Genomic DNA, 24,924 nt, shown 5'->3' on the forward strand with positions numbered 1-24,924 from the left:
AGGAGCCGGAACAGCTAACCTTAGCCTCCTATGCTAACTAGCCGGCTGGCTCTAATATCCTTATTTTTTATCTTCTTTATAAACAATTCACGCGACTAAAACGTAGCGACAGCGACAGGTGCCACTCACCAGCGTGTCGTGTGTCGCGGACATCACCGCTGCGGCGCTGAAAACGTCCATAAAATCCACCTGAAAGGGGCAAATAAAACAGCCGACTCCCAGTGCACAAGCAGCCCAGTCGCGACCAATCGAAGCACGCACACAATCAAGCGACTGTTGTGATCGCAAGAGAGACAAGAGCAGCGGAGCCCGGAAAACTCAATCGTCAAAATAGCCTATCTGGGACAGGGGCGCCACCTAGCGGCGTTAACTTTCCATTAAACCGTGTTTATTTTAGTTTTGAAGCAAATTTTAGTAAAAATAAATAAATAGCTAAATATGGTTTTCATGATGTACAGAAGAAGAGGAAGTAGAAGGGAAATAATTTAGGTAAATGTATTTACTTTTATTTTTTAAATAGATAAATACATTATTTATTTATTTATTATTATTATTGTTATTATTATTATTATTATTATTATTATTATTATTATTATTATTATTATTAGTAGTAGTAGTAGTATTGGACTTATTTATTTATTTACTATCCATTTTCTCCTTACAAAAATGAGAATGGAAGTCTATCCCCTCCATTCCCTTTCCACACTCCTGTACAGTAGGTGGCGGTATACGCAAACAAAAGCTGTAACCCGCCATTAATAACAAAGAAGAAGAAGAAAGAAGAAGAAGGAGGAAGTAGAAGAAGCAGCTCCGCCTCCGCGCACATGCGCAGACGTAACGGCGGAGTTTCTGTTTTTATTTAAACTGGATAAAGTGATGGGGTAGTGGAGTCGTCACGGACTTCTTTTAATCAACCAACCGTTATTTATCCATGGGATTTTATTTGTTCACGACAGAGAAGCGAAAACTACAAAGACCGTCTGCTGGTTCACGTTTAACCGCGGTGAGTAGTTTTGTCTAAACTACGGAGGTTGACGCGTTAGTTAGCAACAGGCTACACCGACGGTTACACCGGTTAGCATCACATTGAAATGAATCAGCTCATGCTAACTTTGACTCGCCCACAACTAATCAGTCCATTTACCTAAAAAAACAACACTTTTGTCAATTATATCACTTTATTATATGTTTAAAAACAAAGCGAATTACTGAATAACTGCACGTTTGTGTTGTATCGGGTTGTATTTAGATGCCAGTCAGTTTGTCAGTCATGTACACTTTGTGTTATTGCTTTGCACTCACTGGCCACCGTACAGACCCATGACACTAAATAAAGTGATATGTCCGCTAACTTTCTTGATCGTTTGTTTTCTCAGGTTATTCATTTTCTTCACCCGAGAGACTGGTTATAATTACACCGACAATGATGAAATCTTCAAGAGTTTCCAAGCAGACCTCAGCTGCAGCAGCAAAGATTAAGAATAAGATCCTGAGTGAGTCCAAACACATTCATGAACCAGCTAACATCATTAATGTGAAATCTTCATGACTTTGCATTCTCCTAATGATGTAAATCCTTGTTTATGACCACGCCAGACACCTCGTCCTTCTTCAAGATCTCTCTAAAGACCAACAACAAGGCCTTAGCTCTGGCTCTGGAGGCTCAGAAGGAGAGAAGTCGGCAGCTGCAGCAAGAGATCGTGTATCTGCACAAACTAGTGGAGTCGCTGTGCTTCGAGCTGGCCACCAGGAAATACAAGGACAGGAAACTGGTGCGTTTGTTTCCGCGTCTGACCGACGCAAGCGTTCACCGGAAATGTTCTGATTGATCATACTGTACTGTGTCGCCTTGCAGCACCTCATCCTGAAGAACCTCCACAGCAACACCCTGCATCACTTTGACATGGTGTCGGAACTGTTCACCGACTGTGTAAGGAAGCGGCGACGTTTGCTGTCCACGCGTAATTTCAGTCTATTATAATAATATGATGGGAAATGCTGAAAAACAACAACAGATTTAATCTGTTATTACCTTACAGGACCTTCCCAGACTGTCTGAGGATACCAAGAGTGAGCGTGACATCAACGAGGGAAACCTTGCAGTGGAAAGGTGAGAAAATACCACGTCAACATTTAAATGTAGTGCAAAGAGCTAATCTTCCTGATCTTTGTAGTCTTACAGATTATTTACCTCGTCGGATAGAAAAGCCAAAGGATTTCCTCTTTCCCACCAAACACGTGGACGAGGAACCTCCTGAAACGAACCTAGGTGATAATATCTTCCAGAGTCGACTCACTGATGTTCATAAAGGTAGGAGGACTTTTTAATTCAGGATTTTGATATTATATATATGTATATATATGGAACGTGGGGGGTTAACTTTCCGTTCAGACTGTAATGACATGTTTGAAATGCAAGCTGCACTTTCAATTGAAGTAGAACTCCCTTTTCACGCAGGTTATACCGGTGTGGAGAAAAGGCCGTCAAGTCATCACCTACAAGTTCCTCAGGCGGGAACGTCCCGTCCGTCCAGCAGCCTCGGGGAAGAAGTAGAGAGACACTCGTTCTCTCAGTCGGGCTTTGATGCGAATTTGGTTCTCGGCCCTCCGCGCGTCAGCACGTGCGAAAGACCAAGCAAACCGCCCGTCTCCGCCGTGATCCCCGTCCAGACCGCGGTCACTGCAACCAAACCAGAACGCGAACACAAACAAGACAAAACGCTGATCCTGGACTCGACCATGGAGATGACGCAGAGCGATGTCTCCGAGATCCTCGCCATGGATGCCAAGGCCAAGAAAAAGCCGGGCTGCGCAAAAGTGAAATGCAAGAAGAACAAAGAGGGTTCCCGTGGGTCGAGCGCAACAGAGAATCCATTTTCTGCGGCATCTGCTACGACTGAGGTTCAGGTGGTTCCTGCTGTGTCGCGGACGGACAACGTAGAAACCGCGGCGCCAAAAAAAACGTCTTCAAGTGCCGCGGCCTCGCGCATTCCCAAACTGAAAGAAAACAATCAAAAAACGGTGAAATCAAAACCAGCACACGACACAAAGACCACGCCCTGTGACGTCGACTTGACCGATTATTTCACAGATCCCGATCACAAACTCGCCGAAGTCAGGGAAAGTCTCACTTTACGACCGGAGAAAGACATCGCAGAGCGTTTATTCTCCACGATTACGTGCAGAAGGTCCAGAACCAAAGGCAGGAGGATGTCTTCAGCCACCAGGAAACCACTTTTCGCTGCGTCCCCGCTGTCTTCTGCAAGTGAGGGCAGCGAGTCCGAGCCGGACAAGCTCCGGAGTGAAGCGGAAGATGTTCGGGGGAAACGTGAAACGCGCGAAGACCTGGAGAAATCCGAAGGGTTCGCATGTCCAGAGTTGGATCTTCAAAGACACGATGGCAGCGTGAAGAGCAGTCACAAGCAGCAATGCAGGGGGACGTTTGTTGTCTCGGTGGTGGATCACTCCGCGCTGGACTCGCCAGAGCGGGACTCGATGCCGTCATCGGGATTGTTCAGATTTGACGCCGAGGAACCGCCGACGGTCGCAGAGGTCGATCGGGATCAGACGGAACCGAGCGCTCACAGGAACGGCGACGGAACGCAGGGCTCCTGGAAGCGTCCGTGGATGGCCACTCAAGACTCGGAGAGCTGGAGCGGCCAAGAAAACCCAGAAGTTCTCCCGCAGGACCAAGATTCTTCCACAGGTGCCGAGTTTCAGAAGCCCAAAAAAGCCAGGAAAGAAAAGACGACGCAGTCGTCCGTCAAGAAGAAAATCAAGAAGATCAAGAAGACGGCGGGGGAGCTAGGCGACCTTTTAAACAACAAGGAAAAGAAGAGCAAGAGTAGCCGTAGCAACAAAGGAGTCGCCTCTGAAGATAAAGCGCCTCGATGTAGCGCAGAAGACGCCGCCGAGAGAAACAAAGAGTCTGGCGATTTACAAACGCCCAACCTCTCGCATTTTGACCTCTGCGACGACGCGGACGTCTTCGAGCAATTCTACGGCTCCAAACCCTCAAAGCCGAAGTCCAGGGGCGACTCGAAGCCAACGCAGCGTCGCGCTAAATCCAAGCAGCGCGGCGCGGCCGCGGAAGGCAGGGATCCCCGAGAGACGTTTGTCGTCTACGGGCGAAAAACGCAGGACGGAGCGACGACGACGACATCCGACGGCGTCTCGGCGGACGACCCGAGGGACGCGCTCGCGGACGAGGCGCCACCGTGGCTGGACATGGACGTTAGCGTCGCCGACGCGGGGTCGGACACTTTCCTGGGCAGCCCGAGGAGGGAGGCGTCGGCCGGGGGAGGAGCCGGAGCGACGACCGCAGACTCTCCAGGTGCGGTCCCTCTTCTACCGTCTTAAAGCTGCAGTGCGTAACTTTAGGCTAAATCAAAGAACCCGTTATTGACGCGTGTCTTTTTCCTCAGTGGGACGAGTCTTGACTTCGCTGACGAACACCATCGAGACGCCCGACGCGGAAAACGGCGGCAGAACCAGGAGACGCCACGGCGTCGTCAGCTACAAGGAGCCGCCCCTCAACAGGTGACCGCGCCCCTTCTTGTGTGTGATCTAATGGCTGTTAGCTGTGAGGAATTAACCGTCTTTCGTTTGTTTGTTTGTTTCTTTTTAAAACAGCAAAATACGGCGTGGGGATAAATTCACGGACAGCATGTTTCTGAGTTCGCCGATGTTTAAGGACAAGAAGAAGCAGCAGCAGCAGCAGCAGAAGAAGAAGAAGAAAACGACCACTGCAGCCAAGCAGAGGCTGGAAACGCCCGCTCTGACCGATTGATCGCTTTTATTTATTTCCTTTTTTTTCTTTAAACGGCCGGCGGCGATAATCTGTGTAATCTGTGACAGTCGGGGGTTGGTCATGAATGATTCATCGCGGCTTCCGTTCACCTGAGACTCAGCAGCCGAGTGAAAAGGCTCATGTTTCTCTGCCTCACAGAGGTTTTTGTTTGGGATTTTACAGCCTCGTATGCACCGAAGTGTTGTCGCTGCAGGACTGTGCGGTGAGTTCAGGTCCTCGGCGTGTTGTTTTATTTTAAATTGATGTTTATTTTAAAGGTTATTCTGATTAAACGTTTGTTACGCAAAGAGAGATGGATTCAGTTTTCTTTGTTTGTTTCTTTCTTTCTTTGCGCTCTCTTGTTTTTTATTAAAGATTTAACAGATAAACTGTAAACTGCGTTTGTCGGTTACTGTGTTGGTGTCGGGTTCATTTCCTGGCAACACCAGCACAAATAGATTGTTTCCAGCTCCTCAGATTTATATCCACAGTATATTTATATGTGCATGTATAGAGTTGCGATTCATTTATCAAATAAATAAGAAATGCTTGACTTTTTCCATCTTTAAAATGTGTGTCAAAAGTACTTGTACACAGCTTGTGTACTTTAATTCATTTAATTTATTCCAACCACTTGGTGAAAGGACAATCCGGTAGAATCTCTCTCAGCTGAAGTCAACAATATCTTAATTTAATTTAAGTTTTTGGTGCTATATTATATTATAAACCAGTTAATCAAAAAACACCAAAATACAACCTCTTTATGATGTAGTGGAGAAACACAGACACTAGGTGGCACTAACTGAGTTCTGCCAAGCAAACGATGATTTATGACAACCTAAACATAACAAAATAGACTTCAGTATCAACCTAACCTACTCTACCATCAACACATATGTTGTTTTTTTACACTTTAACACAGAAATAAAGAGAATATAAATGTAAAATGTGTCTTTACAGAATTACAGATACTGAGATGTTGCTGATTTTGTGATTTTTGCACATCATTCTGTGCATTTTAAGTAGAATTTTATGCACATTTTATAATTTTTAAATGGTTCTGCTGCAGCAGAGAGGAGTAAAATGGGCTCAAAGCGGCTGAAGAGAGACGTGGAGGCTCTGATGTGAGTGGACGGCAATTAACAACAAATATGAGTCGTCTTAACACAGCATAAGATTATTATTATTATTATTGTGCTGTTTTTTTAATCTCTAATTTGAACAGTGACGACTACATTGGGCAGAAACTCAGAGAAAAGTCCTTCGATCCAAAGGGGAAGGGGACGTCCACCATGCTGGACGACCTGGTGAGATGTCTCCGTACGCTTAAACGTCCCCGTTTTCTGGATTAAAGTTGTGTTAAGTGTTATTTGTGTGTGTGCGTGTGTGTGTGTGTCAGGCTCACTACGACCTCGCCATCAGCGTCGCCGTGTGGTGGCTGCACCGAGAGGAAGGTCGCGACGTCCTCGACAGCAACCTCATGTGAGCACAGTTCTCCAGGTTCTCCGGGTTCCTCCAGGTTCTCCGGGTCCAAACACATGCAGATTAGGGGATTAGGCAAATTGGACAATCTAAATTAGAGGATATGTCTCTTTGTGGAAGATGGATCTTCTACTTCTTCCATCTTGTCCCCCATCTCTGAACCTTCTCAGTGGTCTTCAACATCAGACATCTCAACCTTCACTCTCCAAACCGTTCCACTTCACCCGTTCCTGGATTATATGCTCATTTCTAACCCTAACGTCCGTCCTGGTCACTCCTAACGGAATTCTCAGCATCTTCTGTCCGTCTCCAAGCTGAACATCACAGCCGTAGAACCCGTAGAATAAGCCTTTTTTATTTGATTTTTTAAATAATTTTTTTTCTTTTTTTCTGACTAATATTTTTTCTCTGTTTTTCTGTCTAAATTTTTTTTTCTGTTTTTCGGACTATTTTTTTCTTTCTGTTTTTCAGGGTTATTATTTTTCTGTTTTTCATTCACATTTTTTTCCCCTGTTTTTCGGAGTAATTTTTTTTCTGTTTTTCGGAGTAATTTTTTTTCTGTTTTTCGGAGTAATTTTTTTTATAACAACATGGACAGCTTGTTTAGTTTAATCAAGAATTTGCACGAAAAACAGAAAAAAAAATTTCTCTGAAAAACAGAAAAAAAATTTTTGGCAGTAAAACAGAAAAAAAATTATTCAAAAAATCAAACCGAAAATTAATTACTGAGAAAAACAGGAGTTTTTGTTTTTTTTTCAAGTTGCAATGCCACACGCTTCCGTACTTTTACGGAGGCCACCATCTTGTTTCTACGGCAGCCTGAATGGACAAACCAGGCTGAACGTGGAGATACTTCTTCTCTAACTGTTGGTGTTTGTGTTCCTCACAGAGGAGCCACTCGCATCTTAGGAGGATCTCAGTATCCGGATCGTTTAGAGCGGGAGGCCATGATCCTGTCGTCCTTTGCTGGAATTATTATGGTATGTAAAAAATTTATTGACACAGACAACTACGGTGGCCTTCACACACCAGAAAGCATTGTTGTTGTGCTTCTTTGTTTGAGAAGTAACTTTCCATTTTTAAAAAGTGAACACACTGTGACTGCTTTGTCCCATTCAGGCTGCCGTAGGAACATGATAAAATACATATAAAAGTCTTATTTTAAGGCTACAAACATGAAAATGTTACTATTATTGTTGTTATTTGTGATTTACTTGTACTAGTTTAGTCTTCTTCTTCTTTTTTTAAAGGCCGACGAGGTCCTGAAACAGTTTAATTTTATTTTTCCTTCTGGATTTTTAGCTAGCTTTTTTTTTTTTAGCTAGCTACTTATGCAATCAAACGAAACTAAACTGAAAGAAAATCAATAATATCCTCATACAAGCGTACTTATGAGTGTAGATATACATAAACAATTAAAAACCTGCATCAGGACAGGTTTTAAAAACTTTTTGAGGGTTTTTTGTCGTCGTTATTTGTGATTTACTTGTGCTAGTTTAGTATTTTTCTTCCTTTTTTAAAGGCAGACGAGGTCCTGAAACAATTTAATTTTATTTTTCCTTCTGGATTTTTAACTAACTTTTTTTTAGCTAGCTACTTACGCAATCAAACGAAACTAAACTGAAAGAAAATCAATAATATTCTCATACAAGCGTACTTATGGGTGTAGATATACATACGTAATTCTTACGTAAAACTTTATTGATAGTTTTTTCGTCGTCGTAAATGTTGTGTTTTAAACTCTGTGCTTCAGAACAGTCTTCCAGTGGCGGAGATCTTGTCTCTGTACCGATGTAAACCAGCAGCTTTGTATCCGAACCATCCGTCAAAGGTGCGAAAGAAAACCTTCACGCTCACGTTGTTGTTGTTGTTGTTGATAATTTTTTCCATAATTTCCATATTTCTTTACCTCTAACTCCAGGGTACGATTGTTTACCCCTTCACGCTCTCCTATCACCCGTTTGCCATGTTGGGCTCGTACAAGGCCGTGCATCACTGCAAGAAGCACAGTAAGTCTGAGCCGATCAATGCCAGGACTTGCGCCCTCTTGTGGCCAAACTGGGTCACCTCACAGGCCTTTAATCACACGTAGCATTTTTAAAATTCGGGTTAACGAGCATAAAGACTCTGGAAATGGAGGTCAGGTGTGGCGAAAATGCGATATTGTCATTGTGCTCAGACCCAGGGCTCTTTATCGCCCCCTTAAGGTGAAGCATGGATGGCTCAAGCCAAAATTAAGTTGCACCGAATTTCACACAACTTGGTGGGAACTTGTTACAGCACAAGACGAACAAAAAACTCCATCGGGGCCGAGGCCTCAACTCAACAGGAAGTCGGCCATTTTGATATTTATTTATTTTTGTTAGTTAGTTTTGGAAGAAATGTTCAGTTTATTTACTTTGGTAATTTTTTTGTAAATCCTACACGAGTTAAAGTTACAAAAATACTATCAGAATAATTTACTAACATTTATTGGTGAAACTACTGTATGTCACCTTTAGTTAGCATTAAAACTCACAACATGTTTAGTTTGTCCGTTGTGGGCTACTGTACAACACGGTGGTCCAAAAATGGCCGCCTCTCTAGACTCATGATATAAATGTAAAACTCTTATTCTGCACTAATGGGTGTGAAATGTTTTAAATTATTGCCAAATCAAAGAATAATGTCACTCAAATGTTAGCTTTTAAATTACAAAAGGCTCCTGCGATGATGACGATGTTTTGTAAACATTTAAAAACAAAAAACGAATTGAAGAAACTAATATAAATATAAAAATAAGTGTGAAAAAAGATGACTCACTCATGTTTCCTGGAATTGTTGTTGCTCCGCTTTGTCCGTAAAACACAGTGCAGCACAGAGTTCTCCACAAACTTCCAGCCTCAGAGGATTTATCTTTTATCTATGAGGGCAATGTGCCTGCTAGAGCCTGCAAATGATCACTTTTCCAAATGCTAACAGCTGTTAGGTACCGGTCGCCTCTGTGGCTGATGTCATTTCCTGTCCCTTAAGTTCTTTCGTTTTGACTTTTTTTTAAGGTGGACCTTTAAGGTGGACCTAGAGAGATACTGCTAAAGCGAGCGTTCAGAACAGGGCTTTTGCGGCAGTGTTAGCCAGCTTCTTATGCTCGATTGCTGAATTGGAGGCACCTGTGGAACGAGCAGTGGAATGGGCGGAGCCACAAAGCAAACACACAAACTCAAAAAAACATCTTTGGTTTTTTTTTTTTAGACGAGAAGCTGAGACGATGGTTGTCCGAGAGGGAGAAGGCCAACGCTCCTCACGCTCCGGCTGCTGCTGCGGCGTCGTCTTCTTCGTCGTCTTCGTCGCGCTCCTTCCTCGGCGTGAGTGTCCACAAAAGGAAACAACGCTGCCACCGTGTGGCTCTGTTGTCTAACTGCAACTCTTCTTCTTCTCCTCTCGTCTCGTGGACTCTCAGGACAGCGGAGACGAGAAGTACGAAGGTTCTCAGGAGTCTCTGAGGGACTGACGTCCACGTCCTGCAACTTTGATTCTTTATTATGTTTTTATTTCCAATTGAATGTATTCGTCTTTTATATTTATATCTCTGCTGTTTGGATGTTTTTATGTAAAGCTGCAGTAGACAGAACGTTAGTCGGTAGTTAGTTGGTCGAGCGGCCAGTAGGTGGCGCCCTCTGTCGCTCTCTGATGAAGTGAGGCCAGAGGACGTGCGGTCAAGTTTGTTTTCTCTCAATCAGATCAGTTGTATTGTTAATTTTCATGAGATTAACGATCAATAAAGACATTAAAAATCCCGCCTACTGTATCTTTAATGATTCAATGTGTTAACGTTTGTATATTTCATCAGCAATTGAATATTTAGGCTCTGTTTTGTGGACTTCTGGTGCCGTCTCTCTTGTTAAAGGCTCAGCCCGCGTTGTTGTCGTGTTTTTTATTCTGATGACGGCGCGGATTCATGCGCGGAAAAAAACTTTAATCCGCTCCGTTAACGGCTGAAACGTTGTCTTTATCAATAAAGAGAATTTGCCCGGCGGGGGGAGTTTTTTGTTTTATCGCCCTGGCTGTGATGACTCAGGGAATGTTGGCTTTTTCCACCGTCCGAGCGCGGAGAGACACTTGGCAGCGAACGCGACGCTTTTTAAATCCTGCCTCCATTGACAGAACAGATAAAGTGGGATCTGCCGGCGCTTTGGGACGGAGGTTTATAAAGAGAGGCCGAGCTCCTGTGGGGTGAGACCATCATTTATTTCACTGGTGACCGCCTCCAGCCGTGTGTTCAGGATGAGCAGCAAGGTAAGAGAGCAAAGTTATAATTATAATATTAGGATTAAACTTTTATTTCCATGTTGATTAAAGGTGCATTATGTAATAAATCATAAAATCCTCCTAATATGTCACAGAGACTCAGGAATAATGTTCATATAACAAACTGAACTCACCAACAACAACAGTCATGTTTTGGCGTCATGTGGCGCCACCTACCGACCGTCTACCAGTCATTGCAGTCAGTAGAGTCTCAGCTGCCGAGCAACCGCGGGTTGCCAGTTACGCCAGAAAACGAAAACCTAAAAGACCTCGGTGTTTTGAATTTGAATGTAGTAACCGTTTTTGGCCACATTCTTACATATGCTAACCCTAACCCATACAAAACAAAAATAAAAAATGTAAAACAAAAATAAAATAGAATTAAAAAAAAAATCAGATTTTAATAAAGTAACAAGCTAAAAATGGTTTGCATTAAATCCCAATTATCGGAACAACCTTTTTTTTTTGTCTTATTTTAGTAAAAATTCACTATCACAGATTGGTCTTTGTGCAAATATAAGAAATTCAGTTTTAAGACAGAATTTCTTCACGACTCTCTTCAATTGTGATTGAATTGTGAATTGTGAAAGTGATTGAAATTACAGACGTAAAACAAGGAAAAATTAAACCAATTTATTAAGAATATTGGGCTTGTTTTTAAGCGGGAGAGTTTTTACAGTGTAACCAGCAAATTTACCCAGTAAACACAATTCAAAACAACTTTTCAACATAACTTAACAACATAAAAATCGTTCAAATTTATTATGCAACATGTGGAAAATTTTACTTTTTTTGGTTTGTGTTGAAATTACACATATAAACAAGTATTTATTTAAAAAAAAAAAGTAAAACCAAGAAATGTTCAATTGGACTCAAATTATTATTTTATTTTTTTCAAATGTGTTATTGTAAATTTGTTTTCTCATGTAAATCTAAGACATCCTACAGTTTTATAAGAATTGCTTCGATTCTGCTTCTGAGTGCAGATCATATTTTACGAGGAGAGGAACTTCCAGGGCCGCTCGTACGAGTGCGACAGCGACTGCCCGGACACCGACCCGCACTTCAGCCGCTGCAACTCCGTCAAGGTGGAGAGCGGCTGCTGGGTCCTGTACGAGAAGTCCAACTACGGCGGCTACCAGTACGTCCTGACCCGCGGGGAGTATCCCGACTACCAGCGCTGGATGGGCTTCAACGACACCATCCGGTCCTGCCGCACGTTCTCACATGTGAGCGCAGAGGTTCAGTCGAGGGTCTAAGGAGGTCGAAGGTTCACAGATTCTTTTATTGTCAGGTTTCTCTTATGTACACGACACAGAGAGAAATCTAAATCTAGATGTAAAAATCTAAAAAGAACAATACAAAACAAAGGTCTAAGGAGCTGAGGGGTCTAAGGAGACTGAAAATACATGGTCTAAATTGTAAAAATTTAACAATTTAATTAAAATTAAAATTTTCTATTATATTTTCTCTTTAATTCATTAAATTTTTTTCTTTATTAGCTTGTTGTTTTTAATGTTAATTCCATCATTTACATCAAACTCTTTCTTTGGAAAATCGTTTTATTACAACATACTTTTACTTATGGTATAGTATATATTTGAAGAAAGAACAGTACTTTTAAGTGACGGTCGTTACTTTATTTTTTTAATATCTTTTATTATTATTATTATTATTATTACACGCAATGTATTTCTCTCCCTGAGGCGCGTTATAAGATAAGCGATTATATTTACATGTCATTAACAGTACAGTAATACATTCTTCTGGTATAATTCTTGGTTAAACCAATTTTGAGAAAAATCAGAAATTCAAAATAATAATAATAATAATAATAATAATAATGATAATATATTTTTTTTATTTGTAGATTTTTCAAACAAACAAGTCCAAAAACAAGAGTATTAAAAATGAAATAACAGCTCATTTAAGTGAATAGTATAAAATCTAAGTAATGCTACGTTCCATTTACATCGGAGTTTACCGCACTCCAGTTGAGAAGCTAAATTTTGGGCTAGCTATTGTTAGCAATACCAGTCGAGTAACAGTAAAACGAAATAAAATTAAACATTCATAAGTGTACGACTGATCTACTGCGACACAAACACAACAGTAGTGATATTAAAGGTAAAAGAAGCAGTTGCTATTAGTTACCCTGTGTTTTCCGAGTTTGTAAAATGTGATGTTTAAATATGCATTTTAATGACATTCAGTCGTCTTTTTTTGTGAGTTTTTACGTATACGTAAATGGTCAGAAATGCCTTTTTGCATTGGAGAAAAAACTACACTAGATTAACAATTGAAGCCTCAATTCAGGACTTTAACGACCTACAAAAGGAACGCGCCATAAAATCTTATCATTTAAAAAAAGGTCCATCAATAAAAGAAGGTTTTAAAAGGACCACAGTTACTGAATTTGTGTTTGTCCAGACCGGCGAGGGCTCGTGCCGCATGCGCATCTACGAGCGTCCCAACTTCCAGGGCCAGATGATGGAGTTCAGCGAGGACTGCGAGTCGGTGCAGGATCACTTCCGCAGCCGCGACGTCCACTCCTGCAACGTCATGGACGGGTTCTGGACGCTGTACGAACACGGCAACTACCGCGGCCGCCAGTACTTCCTGAGGCCCGGCGAGTACCGCAAGTTCAGCGACTGGGGGGCCACCTGCGCCACCACCGGGTCGTTCCGCAAAATCACAGAGTTTTAAATCTCGCTCGCGCATGATCCCACTCTACAAATAATGTAGAGTGGGATGATGATGATTTTAGAGAGAAAAAAATTCAACATGAAATTGTTTAAAATGCCTAAAAAAATGGATCTATTGTAAAATAGTTCTCTGTGCTTGTGAATAAAGATTTTTATTGGCTCATGAGAGATGAATACAACTGTTGTTATTCTGTCATTATTTGCTTGACTTTCATGCTGAATATTGACTTTAACTGTTTAATTTCCACACGAACGACGATGGGACGCAATAAAAACAGACAATGTGAATGACTTATGACATAGAATAAAAAAAGGTTGAAAAAAGCAAAACAATAATATAACTTCAGTTCTGATCTTGAATTGATGAATTTAAGGAGGAGATACAAGTTGGAATTACAACTTCCAATTTAAACTTCCTGCTAACAGGCTAACAAAATAACATTTTACCGGATCCCCACAGATCCATCCTAACCCTAACCCTAACCCTTTACCAGTACTGGTATTTAAATCAGGATTTATTAGAGCCGGTTAAGCCATACCATGTATATGCTAAGCTAAACTAAGCTAAGATAGAAAGCTAGCAGGTCCAGTAGCTTCACTTTTAGTATGAGTACAGACTTGTAAGGTATCAATCTTCTCCTCTAGCTAAACCCTTGACAAATAAATTGTTTTTCAAAATGTCAGGTGATTTTATCGCCTTGATAAATCTTTGATGTTAAGATGTTAAGGCTGTACGAGCACTTCGACATGAGAGGTGAGACGATGTCCCAACCTCACGGAACGTTTCCGAACGTCCGGCTGCAACTCCTGCAACGTGGCGGACGGCCACTGGAAGAAAACGGCGGATTTTGTGGTTAAATCTTGGCAAATCACGGACTCAGACTAGATTAACCAACATCTAGTTTTCACGGCAACGCTAACACAGCATTGATTTACGTTACACTGCTGCCTATTGCTAATGCAACATTATGCTAACATGACTACAACAACAACAACAACACTATCTTTAGTTGGTAGACTCCAAAGCCAGATATCGACCATTTGTTTCCCTCCAGGCTCTTGTAAACTTTCAGTGGAGTAAAGATGAAGATGATGTTGAAGATTCTGGCAATAATGTGTTATTCCAGAGCCCGACCGTGGCTCTGTCTGTGGACGACTCCTGTAGAGTCTGTGCTGACAACAGACTTCATTTAAATAACAACAGGTGGCTGCAGCTCGGCTCCCACGGGCTAATGTGTATAAAGACAAAGCTCAGTTTTTCCTGCTCAAACACAGAGTAAGCGGAACGTTCCACTATGGCAAAGGTTTGTGTCGCAGAGTTATGTTATATGTCGTGTTTTGTGGCTCATTATAGGTGAATGTGAATTTGTTCTCCCGCGTCAGATCGTCTTCTACGAGGGCAGGAACTTTGAAGGCCGCCGCCACGAGTGCACGAGCGACTGCACCGACCTCCGCGCCGCGTTGGAGCGCTGCCGCTCCGTCAGGGTGGAGAGCGGCATGTTCGTGATCTACTACCGCCCCGGTTACGCGGGAAACCAGTTCTTCGTGAGGAAGGGGGATTATCCGGACCACCGGAGCATGTCCACCATGAACGACTGCGTCAGGTCCTGTCGCGTGGTCCCCATGGTACGAAAAGATTCTTATATTTTCAAGTGTTTTACGTACTCCCCTTAAATAATGGCAGTCAAATATGATGATATCAGGAAAAATAAAAATATTGAATTTGTAGTTTATGACACATTTTCATGTAATTATACCCCAAAAAATGTTTTCTATGTATGTTTTTTAACATGTTAAATATGTCTGATTACTTCTAGACTGAATATATATGCTGTATTTGTTATTATTATTTCAATTGTGATTTAGTTACAGATGTAAATAAAAACACAATTAAACACCTTAATCTACTACAAAATATTGTTTTTTTTTACATACTGCGTTTGAATGATAAATAGAATGTTACCAAATATTTTAAAGGATATAGAGGTCATGTTTAAATTTACATAATATTAATACTCAACTTTCATAATTCACAGATTCTTAAATTAACAGAAACTGAACAGAAATCTTATTATCAACAAGAAACCCCAAGCGCTAATCACTGCTAATATTATTGCTGTTATAAAAAGGTAGCATTGTGGTTAGTCACTTTTGAAGGTTGTGATATTTGGGCTATTATTTTGTCGTTACTACATTTGTTATCTCCTGGCTAAAAGTATTAGTTAAGAAGAACTGACTTTGTCCAGTGTGTGTTGTAGATATTTATTTGAATAAATACACCTTTTAAGATTCAGCTTTAGAGCTGTCAGTTAGCTTAGCTTAGCATAAAGACTAAAAATAAGTGAAACTAGTTTCATCAAAATGTCACAAAATCCAAATTTACCATTTTTTACCAGTTGTGGTATGCCTAGATCAGGATTTATTAGAGCCGGTTAAGCCATACCATGTATATGCTAAGCTAAGCTAAGATAGAATGCTAGCAGGTCCAGTAGCTTCACATTTAGAGTATAGACTTGTAAGGTATCAATCTTCTCATCTAGCTAAACCCTTGACAAATAAATTGTTTTTCAAAATGTCAGGTGATTTTATCGCTTTGATAAATCTTTTAAGTTAAGATTTGTAATTCTGGGATGTGACATGTCGGACCTTCGCTCTTCTCCAGCACAGCGGCACCTTCAGGATGAGGCTGTACGAGCACTTCGACATGAGAGGCGAGACGATGGAGCTGACGGACGACTGTCCCAACCTCACGGAACGGTTCCGAACGTCCGGCTGCAACTCCTGCAACGTGGTGGACGGCCACTGGCTCCTGTACGAACAGCCCCGCTACAGGGGGCGCCACTACTACCTGAGGCCCGGCGCGTACAGGAGCTTCAGCGACTGGAGCGGCAACAACTCCAGGATCGGCTCCGTCAGGCGTCTCACGGATCTCTAAAAGACGGAAGAACGTTTCCGGTGAAACGCCTGCTCTTTGCCCTGTTTCACACGCTGAATAAAATGGCGTCGGCGATCACGTGTTTTCACTTTTGTTCTTGCTCTCTGCGTTTGGAGGGCACGCTTTTCCAGGAGGACGTGACGGCGTCTTGGCCGAAAACATCCTGACTCTCATCAGAGGACTCAATAAAATACTCCAAACACTGACACTGAAACACACAAAGACTTGCGTCTTATCTATTGAAGCTTGAACCCAGTATTGATGCACCAATAATACCACTTTTTAGTAGTAAGAGTACTTGCCAATACTGAGTACTTATTGATGCCAATATAATTAGAATAAAAGTAAACTGAAGGCAGGGGAACACATTATAATGTAATATAACAAACATGATGGTCCAGTTTGCTCGAGTAAAGCACGAGTCATCAAATAAAAGAATTACACTTTATGAAAATAAATATATCATCAATCAATATTTTGTTCATTTTATACTTTATGTCTCATAGGGACATTTGTATTGGACTTGTGTTGTGCATATGAATTATAGTACAATAAACGCAATAAAAGCCGCAAAAAAGCAATAAAAAAACTGCATTAAATAGATAAAAATGTTGTTACCACAACAAGCATTATTTATAAAATCGATAAACAGTATATTAATATTTTTCTATATCGTACATTCATAGATCTTAAAAGCAGAATTAAGATGATCAGTATCAACCTGACCTGTAGCTCTATATCTTACAGTATAACTTAAAATGATACAAATTCTATTTACTGATGTTTTACTTTAAGTGCAATTAATTTAGACCATTTTTTTTAAATAAACAAAACAAAAAATAGATAAAAAGTTCTCGATATACACCAAAAATAAAGGTTTGATATGGTTTTACATGATTAATTATTAAGAAAATGACAAAATACAATGATATATATATATATACATATATATATATATGTATATATATTTATATATACAATATATAAATAAATATAAAATAATGATGATTTTGTTGCATATTTTCAAGTCAATAGTTAAAAAGGTAGTCATTTAGGTCAAAACTGTAAAAAAAAAAAATGTACATCACACATCCTGATCTGTTTAGCTGTCACTGAGATATACACCAATGAACTTGAAATCTGTAATCTGTAATCAGATCAGCAGAGATTCAGACTGATCCATCAAAAGACTGCAGACAGGAAGTTGCTAAGATCAGGATTCCTAGATCAGGATTTATTAGAGCCGGTTAAGCCATACCATGTATATGCTAAGCTAAGCTAAGATTGAAAGCTAGCAGGTCCAGTAGCTTCACATTTAGAGTATAGACTTGTAAGGTATCAATCTTCTCATCTGGCTAAACCCTTGACAAATAAATTGTTTTCACATCACATCCAGTAACAACACATCGAGGTGTCGATGTAGAGCGACACAGTGACAGCGAACGACTCGCTGTTCAACAACATATTTAATTCAAAAAAAAGGCTCTGGTTCCATATTGTTCTGCTGCCATTGTTCACTGGACGTGTGGATACCATACTAGTCTTTTCCTTTGTCCGTGTGTGTCAAAACACCAAAACAGTTAATTATCCCCCCCCCCCCCCACACACACACACACACTCACACACACTTCAAATCCATATTTCTCCATCATGTGCCAGCAGCCTTCAGAGAGAATTTGAATAACAATAGTTGTTGTTTGTGGAGCGCCGGTATAAAAAGCCCTGAAAACATGGAGAATCGCTCCAACAGAAGAGACCATGGGCAAGGTGAGTGCTGTTTAAAGCTCTATTAAAGCTGTAGTACGTAAACCTCTGTTGATTTCTGTTGTTGATGTTCAAGATCTGATTGAGGGAGCGTTTGTGTGTATACTGCAGCAGAGCAGGGGCAGGCGGAGACAAGTAGCGTTGAATGTAAATTAAATGAAATTAGTACTTTATCAGGAATTCTCTGGATTTAACTCATCCTCAACTAGAAACCGTCCTAGAATTAGGGGAAACTCGGACTTTGGCCTAACAGGTAAAAGGTGATCCGTTAAATTCTACAATTTTTACACCAAACACTCTTGGTAACTTCCTCAGACACCAAATGCCCCGCCCCCCCACACTTGAGGACAATTGGCCAGATGTTGGCCCCCCGATCTGACCGTTCCAACAATCTTGGGTGTCTTCCAAATTTTGGGCTGATTTGAACAGATTATCTGGCCAAATTGTCCTGGAGAGCGAGGGATTAACGGACGTCACATCCGAGTCTTCCAGATTTTGAATTAAATGACTGAACAGTGGGAGAGGGAGTCGACAGTAGGATCAACCGTAGTTTTTCGAAGCCGACAGTCCACCTACATGACTTCCCAAAGAATACCCGTGGAATCAAAGCCCCAACAAGTCCCTCAAATCTTGGAGAGCCACTGATATCCATGTTTTAGATGTTTCCGTGCTCCAACACACCTGATTGAAACGGCCAGGTCATCGGCAAACATTGCAGAAGCCTGATTGCAACCTATTTATTTGATTCAGATCAGGGTTGGAGCGAGGAAACTGGGTCCCCGGGATTGAGGGACTTGCGGGTCTGTGTTCCCGGTCCAGGATTGAGAAGCCTTGTTCAGCTCAGGATTAAACCATTGGAAGTTCTTTGTGTGTCTGTGGTCTCCCACGTTTTCTTAAAATCAAGTCAGATTTTTTAAATTCTCCTCGTGTGGAGCAGGTGTAACAGAGTTAAAATGCACCTTTGTTATTTATAGGGTAGGCTTAGGGTTCACCTAGGGTTAGGGTTGACCCTGACCCATTACCAGAAACGGTCATGCTAGCTTATTGAAAACCAGGAATTAGGGTTAGGGTTAGTTGGGGTTAACCCTAACCCTGAACCATTACCAGAAACGGTCATGCTAGCTTATTGAAAACCAGGAGTTAGGGTTAACCCTAACCCTGACCCATTACCAGAAACGGTCATGCTAGCTTATTGAAAACCGGGAATTGTGTGCTCACAGATCATCTTCTACGAGGACAAGAACTTCCAAGGCCGGAGCTATGAGTGCGGCAACGACTGCACGGACCTGCACACGTACTTCAGCCGCTGCAACTCCATCAGGGTGGAGAGCGGCTGCTTCATGATCTTCGAGCGACCCAACTACACGGGCCACCAGTACTTCATGAGGAGGGGCGAGTACCCGGACTACCAGCGGTGGATGGGCTTCAGCAGCAGCATCCGCTCGTGTCGGATGATCCCAGCGGTGAGTTGGTCGCAGTTTGAAAAAGCGGTGGGAAATGTCGGAGGACAATAGCTAACGATTTTGCCTTTTCCCCCTTCGGGTCCCTCAGTACCGCGGCCCCTACAGACTGCGCATCTACGAGAAGCCGGACCTCGGCGGCAACATGATGGAGTTCATGGACGACTGTCCCTGCGTGTCGGACCGCTTCCACCACCGCTACGTCTACTCGTGTAACGTCATGAACGGCAACTTCGTCTTCTACGAGTATCCCAACTACAGAGGGCGGCAGTACTTCCTCAGGCCGGGCGAGTACAGGAGGTACCGCGACTGGTGCGCCACCTGCGCCATCGTCGGCTCCTTCAGGAGAGTCACCGAATTTTAGCCATCCACCGATAATAAAAAAACCTTGTTACCTGCTGTAAATACGAAAAAACTTTGTCTATTAAAGAATTGAGGTGAATTTTTAAACCCAACGTGTCGCCGTGTTTTCATTTATTTGTCAAAGGTAAAATTATATACTGCGTTGTCTGTGTATGCTGTACTTTATTTTGATATTGATGTAAAAAAAAAAAAAAAAAATGCTATAATGTACTTAAGAAGATGACAATAAACTTCAATGATTCTCTGATACTTTTTTGACTATGTTTATTGCTGTGCTGTCTAAATAATAAATGATATGTCTCGTTATTTAAGCTATAATTAAAAATACCATCAATCATTACCAATGTTCAGGATATGAGTTAAATTAGCTCCTTCAGAATAAAAATAAGAGAAATGACCTTTTACTTTCGAGGAAAATAAATGTAACTATAATAATAAATAGAATGTTAGAAATTAAAACTGTTAAAAACAAATTGTATAAAAATGTAATTATGCTGTAAAACACAATATTATTTCCATATGTAGAGAATTATTACACATGGATAACTGTGAATTAATGTATTTTCTCATTAATTCACATTTTCCTATATTGGTACATCCAATAATGTATTTGGTAATTAAAAATATGTAACAACAATAGCTGAACAAATTCCTCAAATCTCAAAAACAGAAACAAAACTACATTCCGTAAATACATAATTTACCATTTGACCATTTTTTAAAACTACCAATAGAACTGAAACGTGCTCTTTTAAATCACTTAGAAAAAAGTAATAATTGGAAATGAAATTGTTGTTTCATGCTGTACTATGTATATATATATATATATATATATCTATTTCTGCACTATAAATCTGCCATTTACCTTCTGGTTAAAACACATTTATAATAACGTTATAAATTTACTTACTTCTAGTAATCTAATAATTTGTTAATACAAAAATCCACTGAGTTTTTATCATTTACTTTGTTGAATAACACAATGTGGTAAATTCCACAATTTACTTACAAAATGATAAATAAATAATAAAAAAAAATGTTTTTTTCTTTTACTGAATTTTTTTATTTGATAAAAATGTATAAAAACATACAAAAAATATGTTGAAAAGTGAACAATGACTTCACTAATCTGCACAGTGTTCAGGTTAGTGTTGCTTTACATATATATGTGTATATACATAATATAGACATCAGTCATTTTTTGATTTTTAAGAAAGTAGAAAAAATATTTCATTAATTCATTTTTCGGAGCACAAGACTGGGAAAAATGGTCTAATTTCCAGAAAAGTATTTCCGACTTAGTCTTAATAAGACGACTCACTTTAACGTTTAATTACCAGTAACGCGTTGAAACAACGGTTTGCATGAAATCCCAACTGAGACTTTGTCATTTTAGTACAATTCACTACTACATTACTACCCTACATCACAGCTATGGTGTGCAAATATAAGACTTATTGTTAAATTTAGCTGAGTCACATAAAGGAAGACTCATTTTCTCTAAGTAGAGTCAGTTCTTTACTGATGACAATCACCTCTTTCTTAAATATTGACTGTTTTTGTGTCAAGTGTTTGGCCCAAATTTGATCATTTTAAGGAGAAATCTGAAAGTGGCTGCAGATTCAAAGTTTTAAGAATATTTGGCTTATTTCTAGGACGACTGCTTTTGCAGTGGGATGTGAAAATAAAAAAAAAACAAAGTCAGAGCATTTAATTCTTTATGCTCAGTTTTCTGGGTTTGTCTGAGATGTGGCCTGATGTCGACCGTCATCATCGCTGTGGATCAGAGCGTGATATGGAGAACCTTCTGACCCCCCGACGACACAAAGCTTTTTGCCTAATTGCAGACAATGCAATTACGACTGCTGCCAGAAACGTATGGACGGAGGACGGCTGTTACACACTCACCGGCCCCCAGTTCAGCAAAGTCATACTGCCAATTCATCAGCTTTACACACATTTGAATAACAACACACGCCGGGGCCCCCCGGTGTTGGGTATAAAAAGGTCTGGTGGAGTCGTAGAGTTAGCAGAGCAAGTTGAACCAGCAATCAACGCAGGAACAACCTAAACCACCATCATGGGCAAGGTGACCAGATATTCACTGATATGTTTTAACCGTATTTTTAAAAATATGCATAACTGACGCGATGTAACGCTCTCTCTCCTGGTTTCAGATCGTCTTTTACGAGGAGAGGAACTTCCAGGGCCGTTCCTATGAGTGCATGAGCGACTGCGGCGACATGTCCTCCTACCTGAGCAGGTGTCACTCCTGCAGGGTGGACGGCGGCTGCTTCATGGTCTACGAGCGTCCCAACTACATGGGCAACCAGTTCTTCATGAGGAGGGGCGAGTACGCCGACATGCAGCGCATGATGAGCATGGGGATGACGTTCGACACCATCAGGTCCTGCAGAATGATTCCCCACGTAAGACACCTCGGTTTTTTTGTCACTTGCTTGCGTACTTGTGACGTACTACATAGTATAGTATGACGTTTTTGTCAAGTTTTGGAGCAAATTTTTTTTTTAAAAAATGGTCACATTTTGGACGACATAGTATAGTATGACGTTTTTGTCAAGTTTTGGACCATTTTTTTTTTTCAAAAAATGGTCACATTTTGGACGACATAGTATAGTATGACGTTTTTGTCAAGTCTTGGACAAAAAAATGGTTTTCAAAAAAATTGTCAGATTTTGGACAACATAGTATATGTTGACGTTTTTGTCAAATTTTTGACCACATTTTTTTTTCCAAAATTGTCACATTTTGGACAACATAGTATAGTATGACGTTTTTATCAAATTTTGGACCAAATTTGTTTTTCAAATTTTTTTCGTATTTTGGACGACATAGTATAGTATGTCGTTTTCGTCAAATTTCGGACCAAATTTGTTTTTTTAAAAATTGTCATATTTTGGACGACATAGTATAGTATGACGTTTTTGTCAAGTTTTGGACCAAAAAAATGGTTTTCAAAAAAATTGTCATATTTTGGACGACATAGAATATAGTATGTCGTTTTTGTCAAATTTTGGACCAACATTTTTTTTTTCAAAAAAATTGTCCAATTTTGGACGACATAGTATAGTATGTCGTTTTTGTCAAATTTTGGACCAAATTTGTTTTTTCAAAGAATTGTCATATTTTGGAGACATAGGGCCAATTCCAATTCCTATCTTAACCCTCAATCTTAACCCTCAAGCTCAACCCTTAATCTTAACTGGTCGACAAAACCAAGTGTTGAGGGTTATTTTGTCACTTAGAAATGGGACAGGATTAAGATTGGAATTGGAATTCACCCCTTACTCACATCTCCCTCGTGTCGACCTCACAGCACAGGGGACAGTTCAGGATGAGGATCTACGAGAGGGAGCAATTCGGCGGTCAGATGCACGAGATGATGGACGACTGCGACAACATCATGGACCGCTACCGCATGTCCGACTGCCAGTCCTGCAACGTGATGGACGGCCACTGGCTGATGTACGAGCAGCCGCAGTACAGAGGCAGGATGATGTACATGAGGCCTGGAGAGTACAGGAGCTTCAGCAACATGGGCTGGAGCGGCCAGAGGTTCATGAGCATGAGGCGCATCACCGACATGTGCTAGACCTTCTGTGTTTGACTCAAGAGAATAAAAGCAATGTGCAATTCATAACTCATGGATGTCAAGTGTTTACTTTCACTATACCACTACCAATACCCAAATCTGTCACGCATCAAAAACTTTTTTTCAAACGATTTGGAAGGTTTCCGTGTTGTGCTCCCAGATGTCCACTCTTTTGCTTTATCATATATTTTACTCGAAAGTAAGATACCCGAGTTTTGATACCCGAGGGACAATTTAGGGAAACAACATTGGACTGAAGGCCGCCAAAGGAAAAAAAAGGGTGGAAAAAAAACAGAAAGAAATCCTATTTGTAATCATTTTAATGACCAGATTGCAGTTAAGCGTTGATATAATGTAATTTAGCGTTAATATAATAACGCAGTAATTACCCAGTATTTTGGCCATTGTTCTTACCTTCTAATTACAGGTTAATACCATGTAACACATTTCTGTTACCATATATTTACTGGGTAAATAGCTAGTAATTGGGGACTGTAGCTACCTGCTTATTACCAGCTTATAACACAATAATACACTAAAATTCACCATATAGAAACCAGGTTAATACCCAGTATTTTTGTTTACACTTATTGGTCTGTATCCAGCAAAACAAGCTTAGTCGCTCCTGGATTAAAACTATCAACTGTAATTCATTGGCCCCCGGGCCAAACCAATGATATAAATCAAGTAAAAACTAGGGTAATTCCCCCCCATAGTACTTCTTTTTGCAACCAGCAGTCTCCCCCTGGTGGCTATTCAATATCTATCTAAATGTTTGCTATTCTGAATGTTCTGACTTTTGGTCTCATTCATTTATCGATCGATTGACGTATCCTCCACATAAGGGTCACGAGGAGCTGGAGCCAATCAACAACAACAACCATTCATTCTCACGCATCAATGGTCCACTTAGCGTCCACTTAACTTCTAAAAGCTTGGAGAACATCTGAGCTCGGTCCAGTGAGGCAACAGTTCTTTGTAGCCCTCAAAGGGAACATCGATTACAAAATATACATCATGTTCTATTGAAAAAACACATGAAACTAGTGACTGAGACCAATAACCAAGTAAGAAGTAGGGTCGTTTCCCCATAGACTTCCATTTAAGAGTTCTTTTTGCAACTCACAGTCGCCCCCGGTGGCTTTTTAGAGTAAAATTAAATGATAAAGTATAGCATTGTATGAGTGGACACCAAGCAGATGACGCTCACTCCTACGTACAAGTGAAGTCTTCCTTATGAAACACCGAAATATCCTGTCGTTTAGTCTCAAACTCTGCTTTATTCCCAAAGTCAATACTACACATGTGGAACAATTGGACTAAACCATTCGCCGGTTTACAATTAATTCATGAAGTAGATCATTAAGTAAATTGAGTTCTATGAAATTGTGTTTACATTACAAGATATATATGACAAATGTCTATATGTCATACTTTGTGAACTACCGATAAACATGGTCCTGTTGGGGTTTAGAAATGATGCTGCCCTCCAATGGTATGACCCTAAAGCCTCAAAAACAGCTTAT

General features: G+C 40.6%; 4 protein-coding genes across 4 annotated transcripts in view; 3 read left to right on the top strand and 1 right to left on the bottom strand.

Moving 5' to 3' along the window:
• pikfyve (phosphoinositide kinase, FYVE finger containing) overlaps positions 1-239 on the bottom strand; it is a 33,152-nt gene extending 32,913 nt beyond the window's left edge. The window contains exon 1 of the mRNA XM_083903170.1: positions 130-239. The gene's annotated coding sequence lies outside the window, so the exon portion shown is untranslated. The remainder of the gene's footprint in view (positions 1-129) is intronic.
• A 5,633-nt stretch (positions 240-5,872) lies between these two features.
• c9h2orf80 (chromosome 9 C2orf80 homolog) lies at positions 5,873-9,761 on the top strand (the record flags this gene model as incomplete). The annotated part of the gene is made up of 8 exons (XM_083902850.1): positions 5,873-5,913; positions 6,015-6,096; positions 6,189-6,271; positions 7,161-7,251; positions 8,025-8,102; positions 8,193-8,280; positions 9,503-9,615; positions 9,711-9,761. The coding sequence occupies 8 exons, from the start codon at positions 5,873-5,875 to the stop codon at positions 9,759-9,761; spliced, it is 627 nt and encodes a 208-aa protein (XP_083758976.1).
• Positions 9,762-10,534: 773 nt separating this feature from the next.
• On the top strand, positions 10,535-19,786 carry LOC310938358 (uncharacterized protein; the record flags this gene model as incomplete). The annotated part of the gene is made up of 8 exons (XM_083902851.1): positions 10,535-10,546; positions 11,545-11,787; positions 12,989-13,257; positions 13,992-14,116; positions 14,618-14,889; positions 15,926-16,174; positions 19,159-19,425; positions 19,514-19,786. The coding sequence occupies 8 exons, from the start codon at positions 10,535-10,537 to the stop codon at positions 19,784-19,786; spliced, it is 1,710 nt and encodes a 569-aa protein (XP_083758977.1).
• Positions 19,787-21,962: 2,176 nt separating this feature from the next.
• Positions 21,963-23,398, top strand: LOC310938084 (gamma-crystallin M1-like; the record flags this gene model as incomplete). The annotated part of the gene is made up of 2 exons (XM_083902504.1): positions 21,963-22,214; positions 23,123-23,398. Exons 1-2 carry the CDS (start codon positions 22,011-22,013, stop codon positions 23,396-23,398), a joined length of 480 nt encoding a protein of 159 aa, XP_083758630.1. The 5' UTR covers positions 21,963-22,010.
• Between the last annotated feature and the right edge of the window lie 1,526 nt (positions 23,399-24,924).

Source organism: Microchirus variegatus (genome assembly GCF_963457635.1).
Source record: "Microchirus variegatus genome assembly, chromosome: 16".
Lineage (NCBI taxonomy): Eukaryota > Metazoa > Chordata > Actinopteri > Pleuronectiformes > Soleidae > Microchirus > Microchirus variegatus.